The 18,133-nt window shown below is 47.1% G+C and overlaps 1 protein-coding gene across 1 annotated transcript; it reads left to right on the top strand.

Annotated features, from left to right (window-relative positions):
- Positions 1 to 232: 232 nt before the first annotated feature.
- LOC149336339 (astacin-like metalloprotease toxin 5) lies at positions 233 to 12,556 on the top strand. Its single transcript, XM_089554701.1, has 6 exons — positions 233 to 338; positions 985 to 1,055; positions 6,971 to 7,043; positions 7,575 to 7,692; positions 10,798 to 10,973; positions 12,272 to 12,556. Exons 1-6 carry the CDS (start codon positions 242 to 244, stop codon positions 12,493 to 12,495), a joined length of 759 nt encoding a protein of 252 aa, XP_089410827.1. The 5' UTR covers positions 233 to 241; the 3' UTR covers positions 12,496 to 12,556.
- Positions 12,557 to 18,133: the final 5,577 nt, after the last annotated feature.

The following is an 18,133-nucleotide window of genomic DNA, read 5'->3' on the forward strand; positions in this document are numbered from 1 at the left end:
CGCAGTTCATGTTGCAACTACCACTTCATTATGCACTGCACGTAAAGCGAACGGCATAAGGCCTCATTGCTCTATCAATTATCGCGGTCGCCGCGCTTAATTAAAAAAACACCATGAAAAAGTTGGCTGACGTATATAAATGCTCCAGACGCGTCCAGTCGCCTGCAAGGACGATCCTAGCGCAGTGGCGGCACTTGTAATAGAGTTAATTCTTCAGGGACGACAGACGAGAATTGGCAGCATGCTTTTCCAGTCGGCATCTTGGCTTCGGCTGCTCTTCCTGACGTCAGTTGCGTGGCAGGCGCTGGCAGCTCCCTCCGCTCATCAGAAGCACACAGGTGACGTGTTTCGCTACGCTAATGTGCAGGGTGTTTCAGCTAAGGATATCAAAACGTTTGTAGGCTCGATATTTAAGATTGATATAATCGTTCATGTTAAAACACCGTATATGTACGCCAAAAAGATATGAGTGCTTTAGCATTTATTTATTTCTAAACGAATAAAACTTCATGATTGCAGAAGGTACGTAATACGAAGATATGAATTCTGCAATTACATATGCGGAGCTCTCGAAGTGCTAGGTGTCTGAAAGACACGTCACCGCAGTACGAAAAAGACACAATCAAAGAAGACACGAGAGGACAGGAAGGCAGAGAAGACGAAAGTATTGCTTTCCTAGTAAAAAATATCCCTCTTATATTTTAACTCATGATGACAAACTCAACTTTTGGTCATGTCTGACGAGGACATGTGCCTGTTCTGACTGCGACATAAATGTGCGATTCGTTCTACCTGTCGACGAGGCTGCAAAATATTCAATGATTCTCACAGATAACACAGGCAAGGAAGGTGCTTGCTTTCGAGTATTTGTGCCATTCGAGGTCAGAAGCCCTCTTTAAATGCGTACTGTTGACTCAGACGCCTCGGAAAGGAAGAACCTTGGGGCGCCCTTTGGCTGACAACTTTTTTCTGCTTTTCACCCAGGAAGACGCATTCTGGAAGAAGAGGAGCTTTTCGAAGGAGATATTGTGCTGCCCGAAGGAACCTCTGAAGACGTAAGACACCTCACGTTTTACGCGCCAGGAGATTAGCAGTGAAGTTTAGCAAAGAGGTGAGCCAGGTGCGCCTGCCGCTAACTAACAAGCTCACAGCAAGGAGGCGTAAAATAGCGCATAATGAAAAGAGTGATGGCCGCTCCAACTCCATGAACTGACTTAAGCTTGCAACATAAAAGCCTAGCAGTTGTCTTCAAGTTATTCATGTAAGAGCTCGGGTTGCTGAATGTTCACCAAAGCAGGTAGCAACCATTTCCTTCTTTCTCTTTTTCATTCTTTCTCTGTTTCCTTCTTTCTTCCATTTCTTCATCTTTTCTTTCTCCCTTTCATCCCTTCGTTCTGCCTTTTCTTCGATCTTTCTTTCTTTCTAGCTCCCTTTCTTCTCGTTTCTTTTTCCACCTTTCTCTGTTTCTTCTCTATTTCTTCTTTCCTTTCAGTTGCTCTTTCTTTCTTTTTTCTCTTTCTTTCAGAGAACTATTTCAGAAAGATTATAAAAATAACGTACTGCCATTTATTATGCCCGTGTGCATTATTCTGCCCATCCATAATAATTTAATGATGGTGTAGGCAATGATTTTCTGAACTTCATGTGGATAGTTTCGGGAATGCAGTAAAAAGCAAGTATCGTAACGGCTTTGTAGAAAACTACGCAAACACAACCAGGTGTTTTCCTTAAATACAGTTTAACTCACTCTCTACACTGCTTGCTTATTTGTAATTGTTGCGCTGGTAAATGTTGAAAGTAGCGCGCGAGGTAAACAAAAAATAATAAAGCTTCAGGGAATGTCATTTCCAAAATCTTCCGACGTATGTGCGGCCAAGAGAGATGAAGTAGTGCGCAATGTTCGACCACATGGAGGAAGGAAAAAAAAGAGGAGAGGCCCTTTCCACACAGCACCCTGGGAGAAAAGTGTGGAGGAAATCACGTGGTTTTTTCTCGATCGGGAGGCCATCTTACCCCGGCAGCTTAGGAACGGCGTCGTAGTTGCTGTTTACAAACCAGGCGATAGCAGACGGCCGCGGCGTAGCATTTGAGGTGCGGCGTAGGCGTGCTTTCCTCAACTGCTCGAGTTTGATTTTGATCGTGCTCACAGGCTCACGTTGGCGCCGTTCACTCATATCTCAGGTGGAATTCGCTGCAAAACTCTCGTTGTTGCGTGCATTGATTTCAACGTGCTCGGCGACCACGATCACACGGGCATTTCGTCTACTGCGTCACTGCTCGGAGCCGTCGGGAGACCGCCGCTGCATTCGCGCTGTTCGTTCACCAGTGATTCAATACGGCGTGCGCTAGAGCGGTCGTCGGCGCATTGTGCGGACGTTTCGCGTCCTGTACGTGCAGTGTGTGTGGGCAATTCGCGCTCCCGTTTACATCGGCAGGGAAACCTCGTTGCTACCTATGCGTGTTCTTGCAACGCTCCAGCGATTGTCACTGACGTCGGTATAACTGTCATTTTCGTTTTTCTACGATTGCGCTTGTTTGAGCGGCGGGGGCCATGACATGGGCGGAGAGCGATATTGTAAAGGAAGCAGCTGCGCTCGCTTTGCTCTTAGTATATACAGAAACTTTGTTACATGCCCGTTTGAAGTGTGTACCGTTTGAAGCGTCTAGCGAGCTATTTGCCTCTGTGACGTGCCGGGCTCAAGTGTATTCGTTCATATTGTAGCGTGCAACGCGAAATCGAACATCGGAGTACGAAAAACTGCGGCGGCCCCACAGTGGTCCGAGCGCGCGAGCGAGAGCCAACTAACCTCTTTCTCTTCTAGTGCATGCACTACTTCTGTCTCTTCGAATGCATGTATCAATATCGTGGCCAATTCTGTGCTTTTGGTCACGCGCTATGTTTAGACCGGTTTCCTGTAGCAGGTTTGCAATTGCTTTTCTAGCTGATGTCATGGCCAATTCTGTGCTTTTGGTCACGCGCTATGTTTAGACCGGTTTCCTGTAGCAGGTTTGCAATTGCTTTTCTAGCTGATGTCATGGTCAAGAAGTGCGAAAAAGGCGAAGCTCTAACTGAATTTGGAGGCCTTTTCTCACATGTGTTTATTGTGCCCATGTCCTGTGATAGTGTTATTTGTCGTAAAAAGTACGTGGTGAAATGAGGATCCGCATGTGCGCTGAATTTCATTGATGCTTGTGGTGGTTATTGTGTTCAGGAAAGTAAAAACAGCGCTAAATTTTACACAATAAACCACACAGAAAGACGGACAGCGCCCGTCCTGTCCATCTTTATGTGTGGTTTGTGTAACATTTATGCTGTTTTTACTTTCCTGAACATAATGTCACACCAACTAGCCCAGCAAAAGGGCCTGTGGTTATGTTGGAGAAAAATAATTTGATGCATTCATTACGTACAACAGATCGACTTTCATTGCCTGTATTGTCGATCACAAGTAAAGTGTGCTACTATGCAGTGACATTACAAGCTAGTATTTCACCAAGTAGAGTGGAGCGTACAGCTGCAGCTCTGCACATCAAATATGAAACACAGCATTGAAATGAGGCACAGCACCATGAAACTTATACTGCAGCCACTGGGGACTACTAGACTTCTAGAAGTCTGAAAAGCTACGGTCATATATATTATGCACAATACTAGATCTGTGGATGTGAAACATATGCGATGTTGCCATGCTACAAAGGGTGGATTTACGGAGGGGGCAGTCACATTTTAAACGTATATTTTCTGAAATTTTTTAATTGAGAAAAAGGTGTTCAGAATGGCTGTCCTATGTAAAATTTCAGTCTTTTGGAGGGAAGCGACGCCCCTCCCCCCATTCATAAATCCTCCCCTGCCGTCCACTATATGCACTTTGGCCCTCTCCGTTTCTGTCGCCTCTATGAATGGCTTTTGGAGTTGTGAATCAAAAGTCATTGTTGGCACGGCCACCATTACAACACCTTATGATACTACATTTTGTGTTCAGGGTCAAGAACTCAAACTTATGAGTATATTTGCCCATCCTCACTGCTGTATGAGAAAGCATTCCTTGCATGGCCAGCCGCACGAAAACATGCAATGAAGATAAGTATGGTATTCAACACCAACAAAAAAATACTGCAGAATTTTTCTAATCCTCACTGCTGCAACAGAAGGCACTGTTGACACTGCCAGCTTCCAAAACATACACAATGGAGGCAGATTGCAACATTCAGGGACAAGAGCTGCAATAAAAGGCAGGTTTAACTCTAAGGTGGGGTGTGGTCATGCATGGCAGCATTTTTCACTGCTGAATCCAAAGCAGACAAGTGCACACTCATTCAGCATAAAACTGAGAGGTTTGTGCTATCCACCAGAGAGCGCGATTAAGGTGTGGCCAGTAAGTGGGACACTTTTATGCGAGCATAGCATGCAGACAACCCCACATCAATAGCCTTGCTCAGGGATCTCATGCATGAACCTCTAAACTCGTTCTAGAAAAGAAGGATTTTGTTTTTACAACCTCATGAGCACATTTGACAGCTGCCCACTAAAAGACCATTATACTCTCAAATAGAAAGTGTTGCAGAGTACCATTCAAATATAAGCCTCGTGCCAGCAAGCTGGACATGTAAGGCTTCCAGGGTAGCCATATACTGGAACATTTCAGGAAGCTTAAATTTAAAGGCAGTACTTTATACTGCATTAAAGTGGGATAGTTTGTTTGGAAGCTTCATGAAATACGCTGTGAGATCCAAGACACACAGCATTAAAAAAAAGAAATTTAAGTGCTTTCAGGCGATCGGTATGTGAAATCTTAATTTTAGAACATCCCCAAAGCTCTTATAAAATTTGATAAAATATTTATGCTGAAATGACTAAAAAAACCTGAGCTAGCGGTGACTTTTGCATGCAATACTGAGTAAAGAATGCAGGGGCTCATTCGGTCGAATGTAAAATTTACCGTCTATTTTGTATGCGCCTATTGGTGCGTACCTTTATGCACTCACTGTAGTTTCTAGCGGCGTCTTGGTTATACCTGTGATTAATTCGATCCCGACTTAACGTATTCTAACGTTATTCTAAACTCAAGGTAGACTTCGCGTGATATTTTGTTTACTTAGTAAACACGCAAAAACATGGGAGCATTATTATCAGTTAACACGATTTTTGATCGAGGCATACGAATATACATTCTTTTATTTTAAAGAATACATATTTCACTTTTCTAGACAGTGAGCTTTATCTAATGCACAATGGCATTCTCAACAGCAATGCAGTTATTATATATTCTTGCGTTTGATCCCTCCGCAAATTCTATGAGGAGGCCGCGTTGCAACACGAGCCCCCCCCCCCCCCCCCCCCCCAAACATCTGGCTACGCCACTGCCAGGGAAGTTTAAAAAAAAAAACGTAGCCAAAAGTGGCGACGGATACTGCATGTCAAGATGCGTCACCGCAGTAATTGAAAGCGGAGGTCACTTCCTGCGCTTGCAGGAGTTGAGATAAGCATTTTTCCCGGCTGCAACTAATTGTGACCAGGGCCGAGCAGTTGGAGACGGCACGAATACGACGCAGTACGAAGCAGTAACTGGAAGTAGCCGCCTGCCTGACACGGGTATTTCCGCTTTATTAACTTTTCCGCTGACGAATACCAGCATAGGGCACCCTAAACCGGCGAGCAGCCAAGCGCCACTCGCGCGGGGGCCTGCGCCCATGCGGTAGCACGCTCCTTCGTTGGCTTTGAAACGCGCGCGCAATCGGCGCGGCGGCGAAATGTAAACAGAAGCCCGCCGGAGTAAGATGGCGCCGAGCTTGTTTCCGGCTTCACAAAATGTCACGTGACGGCCTCTCCTCTTTTTTTCCTTCCTCCATGTTCGACCATTATAAACTTAGCGCGAATAGAGTGATGGTCACCTGTATCTTAGGTGGAAAATCAGCACTATGCAGGATTTGTACTACTAGCATTTCAGCTAGTTGATACACCATCCTGAAAAAAAAAACAATGCAAAAGACAACGTACGTTAAAGGCAAGGTGTCTGTTCTTTCTACGTCTTTGCGCTGTTTTCAGAGCGAAAGCTCTACTTTTCACACAACTCCCAAGATCAAGTTTGGTGTGCTTTTGACCTTGAGCCAGCATAGCGGAGGTGTGGCAAGTGACGTCATACCACGTGACTCGCTGCAGAGAGGCGCCGCACCTGCGCTCGATAGGAGCCTCGCCGGCGCTGTACCACGTGATTAGCGGGGTAAACAGCTGCTTTGCTGGCGCTCGGTCCCTCATTCTCGCCATTAATGAGGCGCGCACCGGACCGACTCTAGCGCCAAACCAAGCGTAACCATGCTTAACAGAGCTTTTACTTTCATTACGAGGTATAACAAGCGCTGAGCCTCTGTTAGTTTTTTTTTTTTTCCAAGATTTATCTTCCCCACCTTTTGTGCACCGCAGTCTCAGCGCATCAGTATGTGGGCGTTCTGCCATTTCGCTTCCATCGTAAGCAAGGGTTAGGGCAAATAAATATGAAAACGTGGAAAATGACGATGTTCTTGTTGCCGTTTATTTGCTATTGTTGCTACCCGCACACACTTATGGGCAGCGCTACGGTATTATATTGATTCTTTGTGTGAGGCACTCGCGCCAAATTATCGCACTTCCTCCTCCGTACTTCGATTTGTGTTCTTGAACTGTGAAGTGCTCTTATATTTTGGAAATTTTGGAACTAGTTCCGCAACTCTCTTATACCAGGCGTGATTGCACTGAGGCATGTGCTGGTTATAAAACATTAGCGAGTGTCAATAAAGCAGCGCTCATTAGGCTTCCGCAGTGCAATTTCAGAGCTGCGGCTCTGGTTGCCGCCGCGATTGAGCTGCTAAACCTTGCTCTCAGTCTTGCCCAGTTTGTCTCGAGCATCGTTGATCCGTCACGCTCCGCCCTTAGCTGGCCAAATTGCCGTGGCATTAATTACAAAAACTTGTTACTTTTCGTTCATTTCTGCAGAGGGCGGCTGTTCCCATAGAGGCGAAGCTCTGGCCTAAGGGTGTCATTCCTTACACCATCGACAAAAGTTTAGGTAAGTAAACGTGTTATTAAGAGGCAGTATCATTTGAGAAAGTACTTGTATGTATCCATGCACGTTAAAAATTGCGGAGCAAACAGAAACACATGCTCAGGCCGTTACGAAGCTTTGGGCGAGTTGGTGGAGCAGGATAGCTGACATGGCATGAAGGATCGCACGCACAATAATCCAAGAAATACATGTGCACACGCACGCACGCACGCACATGTGCACAGTGCGTTTTATGATGGGGCAAAAAACCAGGAATCTCATTTACTTGTCCCGTCCTCTAAACGTTCATTGTTCCTCTGTCGGCTCTGTGTTGGTCGCATCGCTTGCGTTGTAGTGGTAATTATGTCTACGCTTGTTACGCTTGTTCATAGCAGCCAGCATACATATAGCAATCAAATTATATATCATCACATTTAAGGCCGACTTTACACTTCAGGGAGTGTCAAGAAGTTACAGACCGATCTTCACGACTGCTTTTTCTCTGGAGTGCACGCAGCGGTCTGTTAACATGTTTCGCATCTTTTTTATCGACAGACGAAATAGCGCCCCGCATCCGCAGAGGGATGAAATCAATTGAAGCCGTCACCTGCCTGCGCTTCGTGAACCGCACAAAGAACGACAATGACTACGTCTTCATCTACAAGGGATCAGAGTAAGAACGAATGTTGATATCGCTTGAAGGAACTGTTTTGGGCAATTACTGCGGAGGGCACTCAGCTAACTTTTGGTGGTCACTTGTTGTATGTCGCATCAACATGGCATGCGAAAATGAGCCGTTATTCACAGCTGTAAAGGAGACGAGCGCTTTCCAGGAAAAGTTTAGTACGCACTTGTGCAGCAAGAGCTGTTACTGGCTCCCGCCTCAGCGAGGCTTCAGTCGGTCCGCAATCACGTGACTACCTCCTGCGTGCCTCGCGCCACCTTTGTCGTCAGCGGGTGAGACGCTCCTCAATTACTTCGGAACGCCTCTCGTGCGTTGTACGTAGCCGAGAAGTACGAGCCTGCAAACACGCGGCGGTAGTGCGCAGGGAGCACGTCCTGTAGGGACGCTGCCAGTAAGCACGCTCCCTGAAACATTGTCCGCTTTCTGCTCACACGCTTCGTTCACAAAAAGTGACAACGAAAAAAAATGTGGCTGCGAAAGCATGTGTTTAGCCTTGTTGGCTCATGGTTTTCCTTTGCTGGGTTGTCGGTATGTCTGGCGGTGATATTAGACTCAGGTTAAGCTCTCATCGCGGTTAAGCTGATCTGACTTGTTCGTGCCGCAGATGGAAGTTGACGAAGAGGACGATGTGCAGTGAACAGCGTGAGACTGTGTTGCAGTGTAACGCGACGGGTGATCGGCTACGACGATAGCATAGTGCTGTCGGGCAGTGGCCAGCGTACCTGACCTGATCTGTTCGCACCGCGGCGTACTCAAAACCCATTCGCGGCAATATTTATTTTATTTGTGCATCCTCAAGGTCGCCGACAGCGCAAGTTTCTTGGTTGGGTTTGACCCAGTGAAGTAGCGCTTTAGCACCGAAAGCACGAGTGCTAAGCGACGAAATGCGCATTCGGGAGCAGCGTCGAAAATGTATTCGTATCTCTGTAGAAAGGCTGCGTATTTCTTTCGTCCGCGGTTTGTCTTCTGACTGACAACTCTGGATGGTGCGAGTGGTGCGCCGCTACCATGACGCATACATGCAAAGAAATGGCTAGGTAAAGCACAGGATGCCAATTTCGGGCACCGTGCTTGCACGTTCCAGAGAACACAGCTGAACCAAAAAAAAATGTGCCGTTGGTATTAAATTCCGTAGTTGCTGGACTGAAATGACGTCACCAGACCAGAAGTGACGTAACTTCCGGTTAAGACATCAACAATTTCTAACGCTATCGCATTGCAAAACACAGAGTAAATTAGGTGTTCCTCAACTAACATACCCCATGACTGAAAAGATCTATATGCAAATGGAAAAGTTTTACTGAAGTTATCTGGTTATATATGTCACGGCTGGTCGCCTATTATTTTACCCTTTCCGACCTCTGAATATATCAAGTTCTTCTAATTCGATAATTCTCAGTTAGTTCTATAATTCCTATTAATTAATTTTCAGTCATCAAGTCATTGCACAACTAGTTTTCAACTGATCAACATCGCAAATAAAAGAAACCTTCCCCAGGCTTTGCTTAGGTTCAGTGACTGTTGGCTTCCTTAATATGAGCATATTTTAGATATTACCTTAAGCATTTAGTAGGCGAAATAATGTCAAGTGCGATAGACTTTTACCAAATCTTTGGACACTCAAAACAGTTCGAAATTAGCATTGTAAACTTTCGATTTTGCGATTCGCTGATGGCATTGCCTTGCTAATCACAAAATGAACAAAGGAGGGGAAAACCTCAGGTTGCTTGAGCCAACGTTTCGACAAGGGGACTTGTCTTCGTCTGGGCAAAGCGTTCATCATTGGCAGGGATTAAATAGGGCCTTCGCTCCGAGGAGGAAGGCCCCGGGGGTGGGGGAAGGAAAGTGGTGTGAGAGGGGATGCGTGTCAGGAAGGGGAGGGAGATGAATCTTGATTCGTTAAGCTGCAATAGTGGAAAAACTTATATCCGGGGGGTGTGTAATGAACAAAGGCTCTGAAGGGGCTGCGTTGGGGGGGGGGGGGGGGGGGGGGAGCTGGTGCCCTTGCTCGTTCGATAAGCTGAAGGTGGTGTCTTTCTTCCGAGCTAGACAGTGCCGCCTTCCATCCCTCCCGCTTTGGCCGTGTTATAAATATCAATACTTGGTTTCTTTCTCAGGCCCATACCATATGGCACAGGTCTGCCTCCCCGCTCACCAGTTTGATTCGATGAAATCCGGATTTTTGGCTCGTAATATATAAGGGCTGTGTTAGAGCGGCAGACATAACCCCCACCCGCCAAACACCTGAGAAAACACGAGGAGATTTACCTCCGTAGACTACAGACTGAGACATTCCACAGCCCTTCTTATTTATTACGAGCAAATATGTTGTGAAGGACGGTCAACACCCAGTGTACACTCCAGCCTCTGCTCTATTGCCCGTTTCCGCTCAGCATCATTTTCACCACGTTTCAAAGCGTATCACAAAACATGTACGCCACCAACTATAGGTCAACATTTTATCCAAACATCTTCACGTCCACAATACAGGCACCATCACGTCCACAATTTGCTCCCATATTCGCGCGCACAATTTTTTTCAAGTCTTCATTCTTTCCACGAACTACAACTGAGTGGAATGGTCTTCCTCCAGTAGTTTTTTCTTCGGAAAATTTTGAGCGTGCTTTAACCACTGTGCTTCAATGTTGATGCACGCTTGAGGTTTCTTTGTGACATAATTGTGATTATTCTTGGGCAAGCTCAGTTCCGTATTCAACTTTTTTTACTCTGTTTATCATTCTGGGACGCAAGCCTTTGTTACTAGTGCATAATTTTATCATAATTTTGTTCTCTTTATGCATTTTTTTGCTCTGATAAGCCATTGTGCATTCCGTTTTTTAGTTCCTGCTTCTCTTGAATCAAGTTCACGTTTCAAGTATGCTTCTGGAAGCACTACTATGTTAAAATTTGTACTTGTATGCTCCCACCTTCTTTGTCTTCCGAGACTGCAGTATCTCCCAAATAAATAAATAACATGAAAGCTTAATACATGCTGCTATTGTGAAGGAAACATTAGCTCTCCCTCTTCACCAGGGCAACATTAAATGCGAGAGTGTCGTGTGAATAAGGGCCGTTCTTAACTATGGCACGCAGCTGCTCCTCGTCCGTCGGCCGCCGTGGAGGAATGCAGAAGCTGTCCCTGGGCAATGACTGCGACTACAAAGGCACAATTGTGCACGAGCTGATGCACGCCGTTGGTTTCTTTCACGAGCACTCGCGCTCCGACAGGGACGAGTACTTGGACATCTTCGAAGAAAACGTGGAGAAGGGTATGGATTTCGTTTGAGACACACTCGGCATCACTCGACCTCTGTACTGCTCCGTTTAGAGTGGAGTTTGAAAACCTGCGTTTTACGCGCAACTAGCCAGTACGAGTCCTTGCTCTCGCGCCTTCCAGTGACCACTCAATGCGCACGTAAGTCCCGTCTACGAGGTTTTCAAGCGTAGACGCAGTACAATCTCAAACGAGCATAGTTAACGGTCCTGTAACATAACCCTTTCACTTGCCAGCCGGAAAATACGGCAGAACCCGATGCGGACACTGAATGCCTCGAACAAAACCTCCTGAACAGCTGTCACAGGTAGATCAACGCCGTTGCCTTGCTTTATTTTGTGGCACTCTGTTGGGAGTTTGCTTCACAGAACGCACGTAACAAGTCCACCTCGGTCAGCCTTCTAGATGCACAGAACTACTTGAGTAGCACAAGACACGGGTAGCTGGATGGCGCTAAGATCATCGCGGAGTTAACATACATATTTAGCATACCGTGTACAGAGTTACCGTCACCGTTACCGAAGCGCCTGGAGCCCGCCCACCGCCGGTGAGCACGCGCCGATTGGTCTCGATGCTGCAGGCGCGCGAGCAGCTGCCGGGTACCTGGCGCCATCTGGCGCCGTCAAGGCGATCTGCGCATGCGCATTGGCTCGGCGCGAGCTCCCAGTACTCCGGTATCGGTAACGTTAACAAGGTACACAGTACAGCGACGATGAAGGTAGGGAAAATAACACATCTGGATCCAAGCGCATGGTGAGGAGTTGAAACCGACTTTTTTTTTAATAAAAAGAATTGAGTGGTCTAAAAAACTGAAAAAAGTTAACATGCGGCTTGAGAAACGCCAGTGAACCTCTAAAGGTGGATTTTTTTATAATGATGTCTGCCGCATGCGGTGTCATTTGACATCCTGCAGAGAAGGACCGATTGCTGATTTTAGTTTTGGTGCCGCAACTACCCAGTCACTGCAACAGCGTCGTTCAGGCTCCGTGCCCACTATTTGTCGGCAGAGCTATATGCTTTAACGAGGCGCGTCGACGGGCGAGATTGTTTCACACTCTTTACAGAAGCGTAACGTGAAAAAGACAAGGACCTCTGCGTCAGTCTCGTTTCCAGTTCCGTCCATGTCTTTTTCGTGCAGTGTGTCTGTGAAAGTCGTGCGTCGTTTCCGTACTGCAGCAAAAAAAAGTAAAAAACATACTTACACAGGGCCATTAAAGTAAGCCGTTTTTGAGCAAAATAGAGCAATAGTTTGTTCTTCCTTCTTCATAAATAAAACTTTCCTTCAATGTGCAGGCAAAATGCACAACTTCTACAAGCTACGGCCGAGTCAGAACCGACTGATCACAGCATTTGACACTAAGTCGATCATGCTGTACGGCTCGACGACCTTCTCCCGTGCTCCGGGCCTGCTCACCATGGTGACCAAGGACGGAAAGCGGATCCCTGAGGTCTACCAAAAGAAGGGACTTAGTTCCGTCGATACACATCGCATTCGCACCCTTTACAAATGTCCCTAGTGACATGTAGACTACGATCCGCAAGGAATTATTTATTCAATAAAATGTTTATTATACCTTCTTTACTTTACCAAAGTACAGTCCAGCCCGGATATGTCGAACTCGAAGGTGATCGTAAGGCAGTTTTTTACATTGAATTCGATATATAAAAAAAATGGCAACAGATAATCTTATCTCTGACCTAGAAGCATGAATACATTGCACCCACGCTAGTGACGCACATCTTACCGCGACGTTCCACCCGCCGAAGTGCTGATAGCACACCACTCGCAAGGCGTTGCTAGGCCTAACATGCTTCACATCGAAGCCGCAGCGGACGGTGCTGCGGAACTAACCGCTGACTGATATACGATGTGTTATACGCGACGTTAACTTACCGCGACGTTCCACCCGCCGAAGTGCTGATAGCACACCACTCGCAAGGCGTTGCTAGGCCTAACATGCTTCGCATCGAAGCCGCAGCGGACGGTGCTGCAGAACTAACCGCTGACTGATATACGATGTGATATACGAAGCCACTTTCAAATATAGCAAAATAAACACAGGTTTGGTCTCGGCAATGCATATGTTTTGAGCGGATTTTCAGGTGAGCTTTCCTAGGTAGGTTTGCGCGGCTATTAGTAAAGAAAGCACATGTCGGCTTTTTATTTTTTGAGCGACACATTATTGCGCATGAATGTCTGGTGTCCTTTAGGCCCAGATATAAATCGCGAGCAATAAACCGTGATTGAGGGCTTGCCTGTAGAATAAGGCCATCGGGAAATAAGTTTTAGATATGAAAATCGCGTAAAAAAACACATCATCACAATATCTTTCCTTTACAGTTTTACGCAGCAGGAATGGAAAGCCGAAAATATAAAATAAGGATAATAGTGTCAGGAAATAACCTGCGAACTGTTTAGAGCCGCAGTGCTTGTGGCATGAAGGTTAGTTTCTTTGAAAGTTGGAAGCTTCGGTTTCTTTAAAAGGCGCCGCCCGCCCCTGCAAGAGGGAAACGCCGAGCAATATTCTGAAAACCGCAGTTTATTCGAGTATCCAACAATTCGCCTTTTCACTGGTGATTGCGTACTGTAAGTTGAGTAACTGCCAATAAGGGTGCAAATTGCACTGAATGACAACCACCGAAGGGCAGCCATACCATTATACAGGAGCTTCCGCAGAAACTGCGTAGTTAAAGAAAAATTCATCCTGATCCGGGGCTCGAACCTGGGACCACCACTTCGCCGGAGTAGTCGCTCTACCAACTTAGCTAATCGGGACAGCGAGCATACGGTAGGGCGGGAGCGAATGGACCGGACTTATGACAAATTTATTCCACCTTGGGGGATTCCAATAGACATATGACCGAGTAACTACTACCTGTGGTCAGTCATCCCAGCAGAAAGACCTCGATATAATGGAAACCTGTTGAACCATCCGACTGTTTAAACTGAATGTGTCCAAATGCAAGAGTATGCAGTTTTAACGAACACTTTCCACCCTAGATATTCATGCTCATTAATTAAACTCCACGACCATTTCACGTGTTCAGTCGTAGCGACACCGAAGCCGAACCGACCTGAGCATATTGCGAAACCTGCGGCCTCCATACCCCAAGCAACTGTCTTCATTAAACGTTCTCTTTGTTTATCCCTTGTTTATATCCGGAAACTAGCCTGTGAGGTATATAATAAGGGAGTAATTACTCATTGACATCCACCCGAGCGCCGCCATATGGCCACATAGGAAAGCTATACAGCTTTCTCATTGCATTAGTCTCATTACACTAGTCTGGAGCTCGAATATGGTTGTGCAATATGGAGCCTTCACGAGAATTACCTAATTGAATTACTTTAAAGCATCCAGAATAGGGCGGCTCGCTCCATCTGTCAAAAATTACGATACACACATGAGTTAGCGTTAGTGCCATCAAGTTGTCAATTAGTGTTGACTCATTAGCTCATCGAAAAAAGACATCGCGGTTAGGCCCATTTCATAATCTGTATTGAAGTCCCAAAGAACTTCCAACCTACTTTCTAGTACCACTCATACGAAGATCAGATCGGCTCTTAGTGCGCTAGCTTTTATAGTAAAATTGTAAATTGGTGAATTGGTTTTTCAGGAAAACAAATGGCGGAGTATCTCTCTCGCATATCTCGGTGGATACCTGAATCGCGCCGTAAGGGAAGGGAGGAAAGTGGGAGTGGGAGAAGAAAGAGAGAAAAAGGTGCCGTAATGGAGGTCTCCGGAATAATGTCGACCACCTGGGGATCTTTAACGTGCAATGACACGGCACAGCACACGGGCGCCTTTTGCGTTCCGCCTCCATCGAAACGCGGCCGCCGCGGTCGGGTTCGAACCCGGGTACTCCGGCTCAGTAGATGAGCGCCTTAACCACTGAGCCACCGCGGCGGGCGACGTCCGCCGAAATCAAGACGAAGAAATGGGCTTGGGCAGGGCACATAATGCGAAGGCAAGATAACTGATGCTCCTTAACGGAAACAGACTGGATTCCAAAGGAAAGGAAGCGTTGTAGGGGGTGGCAGAAAGTTAGGTGGGCGGATGAGATTAAGAAGTTTGCGGCGTTAGGGTGGTCGCAGCTGGCACAGGACAAGGTTAATTGGAGAGAGAGAGAGAGAGAAAGGAATCTTAATGACAGGAAAAGATGGAGAGGTCGACCGGTGACAACATGGCCCTGGCCTGATACTCCGCACAGGGGAAAGGGAAAGTGCGTATGAAGGTTGGTGATGGCATAATGCCATGAGTTTCACGGGTGATGTCGAGAGAGAGACACACACACACACACACACACACACTCGATCCCGGCCGCGGCGGCTAGAATTTCTTTGGAGGAGAAATTCTAGAGGCCCGTGTGCTGTGCGATGTCAGTGCACGTTAAAGAACCCCAGGTGGTCGAAATTTCCGGAGCCCTTCACTACGGCGTCTCTAATAGCCTTAGTCGCTTTGGGACGTTAAACCCCACAAATCCAAACCAAACACACACACACACACACACACGCACGCACGCACGCACACACACACACACACACACACACACACACTGGCTGGCTGGCTGGCTGGCTGGCTGGCTGGCTGGCTGGCTGGCTGGCTGGCACTCGCATCGCAGTGAGTAGACGCACATAAAACTGGTGTCTGCAACACAAACACCGACACATGTTATTAACCATGTAGGTGGTGCACAGGCGGTCACAGACGGGTATCCAGGCCTGTCTCACACAAAAAGTTGAGCACGGCCTTTGTCACACACAACCAATCAGAATTGGAGAGGAATGTGAGAGGCCTTTGTCCTGAAGTAGGCGCAGTACGGCTTATGATGATGCTAAGGCACCGCACTTCCTATCAACAGGTCGTCAGTAAAGACTTCAAGTACAAATTGGTTTAACTTTTTTTATCTTGAAATTTTTTGCCCGCTAAATTTAATTTGTGACCAAGCAACGAACCTTTAAACAAAATGTCGCCCTCACCGTCCGTACATAGTCTCCAAGGAGGCTACGGTGCGAGACAAACCGAGAGAAGAAGCAACAGAAGAAGAACAAGAAGGAGGGCGTCCATCCTCCTTGGGATCATCATCATCATCATCATCCACCACCGTACCTTGGCCAATCCCCCAGCGTGGGTATGTGCCATTTTCATGTCGAGAAGAAGAAGAAGAAGACCGTCCATGATGGCGGTGGCCGGGTTTTCCACCGCAGCTCAAGTTCGCCGCGTCATCTCACTGCGGCACGCCCTAGCCTGGCGGCATCGCGGCGGTAAGCAGCTTGGACGCCGAGCTGCAGACGCTGGTGACCCTTCCGGCGAGGCTCGACAACCGCGCGGGCCTTTACGTGATCGTCGCCGGGCTGGGAGTTTCCATTCTCGGCTGCGCATGCATATGCTGACCGACTCGCCCACCAACCACGGCAAGCTGGAGCGGAACACCGCGGATGTGCGCAGCTACATAGCTTCCCGGACAAGGTGGCCGAGCAGTGGGACAACGCCCGCTCCGCTACAACGAAGGTCGTACCGACGTCACTCTCGGAACATCGCAGCGAGCCAAAGGCAGACAGGGTGGCGCTGAACAGAAGCGACGTCTCCTTGGGCCACGGCGCAGACCACACGCTCGCTGGGGCGGCCTGGCAAAGAACGGCTCCATCGTGGTGGCTCACGTTAGTTCGAAACTGATGAACTTCGTCAGACTTTCGTGAACCGTACACAGCTGGTGCATCTCCTCCTGCATTTACGGAGCTCTGCGCTGAGGTTTTACAAGAACGTCGCGCGCATTTAGGAACCTGTAGCGCGACAGCACTTCACGGCATAGAAGCGTGCTAAGCCCGAAAACTGCGCCTGCTACGATTGGCTGACAAAGAAACAGGGAAGTCGCATGTACAGGTCATGTTGTGTCAAGACTCACGCGGGGTGATCAAAGATCATATGCGCAGCCCAGTAAATACAGCCATGGCACCAGTACACCAATCTTAGTCGTTATTTGTCTTGTTGTCTTACCAATACAGTATTAACCATAAAATGGTTTTAACAACTGTTTTGCAAATTTCGACCCAAAAAAATGTAGACTGTGTCTGGTAATGAGCAGGCAGCACATTTCTGTGCTTCCTTGACAAGAATTCAATTTGTCTCGCATTAAGTGCTGGTGTTAAATAAAGAGGATTTGCAAACGTCTAATTCCTGCCTGCCTAAAGCCTGCCTGCTTGTCTTTTGTTTCAGCTTAGAAGTACGGGTTTTCGATGGACTTCGCTTGTTCAGCGCATTGACTGAGGTACTACATCACACTTTTTTCTGGCGGTAAAACTGAATTTTCTACGTCCGCAGACCGGAAACTAAGAGATTGGGTGAGTCTTTTTAGATAGGTATAGGCGACAGAACGCTGCAGCGTTGGTACGTCATCCAGGTCGAGAAGAACGGTCAGCTAATTTTATCTGACCGGCGCGGAATTCGGCAGGCCACTCCACTTCGTGCTGAGCAGAATTAATCTTGACATTTAGCTATGCTGGCAGATTAGAATGCACATATAGGCTCTTGAGAGAATACAGCAGCTGCTTTACTCTCCGGTCATTGTTTTTACACAAGCTTTCCCTTGACCTGGTGCCCGACTTTCCGAGGCGGAAAATTCTTTTATTAAAGGGTCGTTCCCTCCACCTCGTGCCAACCAACAATGTTAGCATTGGCGCTTTTTGGGCACCCTGCCCATGTACGCTTAAAAAATAAAATCATCCTCATCAGAGGGCTCGGACATGGGCGACGATAACGGAAAGCTCGCGAAACTGAAGTGATGAATTCTGCTCTCACATGTGAAAATCACAACTGGTCTAACTGGTTTAAGGAACAATTTCCCAGTTGATTCCAGTTGGATACCAGTTGGATGAAACTGGAATTCAGCTAGGACCCAACTGGAAACAACTGAAATCAACTGGGAAATTGTTCCTTAAACCACTTTGACCAGTTACGATTCACGCCTATGGAGGCGTCCCCGTTTGGCGACTCTGTAGCCTAGAATCGGTAAATGGCAGCCCACATCCGGCACTGACTGCCTCGGTGCACTGAGAGGCTTTCTGAGTAAGTTTTTCTACCTATCGTGCACCGTAGGTCTACAATGTTATCTTTAGCGTCTGTTGCAGGGTAGGCTTATCGACTCGTAGGCTTT

Source organism: Amblyomma mixtum, chromosome 7 (assembly GCF_055824585.1).
Source record: "Amblyomma mixtum isolate Tamu chromosome 7, ASM5582458v1, whole genome shotgun sequence".
Lineage (NCBI taxonomy): Eukaryota > Metazoa > Arthropoda > Arachnida > Ixodida > Ixodidae > Amblyomma > Amblyomma mixtum.

Coding starts and splice junctions, on each gene's coding strand:
- LOC149336339 (XM_089554701.1), top strand. CDS start 242: ATGCTTTTCCAGTCGGCATCTTGGCTTCGGCTGCTCTTCCTGACGTCA. Junction 339..984: donor CGCTCATCAGAAGCACACAG/GTGACGTGTTTC, acceptor CTTTTCACCCAG/GAAGACGCATTCTGGAAGAA. Junction 10,974..12,271: donor CGAAGAAAACGTGGAGAAGG/GTATGGATTTCG, acceptor TTCAATGTGCAG/GCAAAATGCACAACTTCTAC.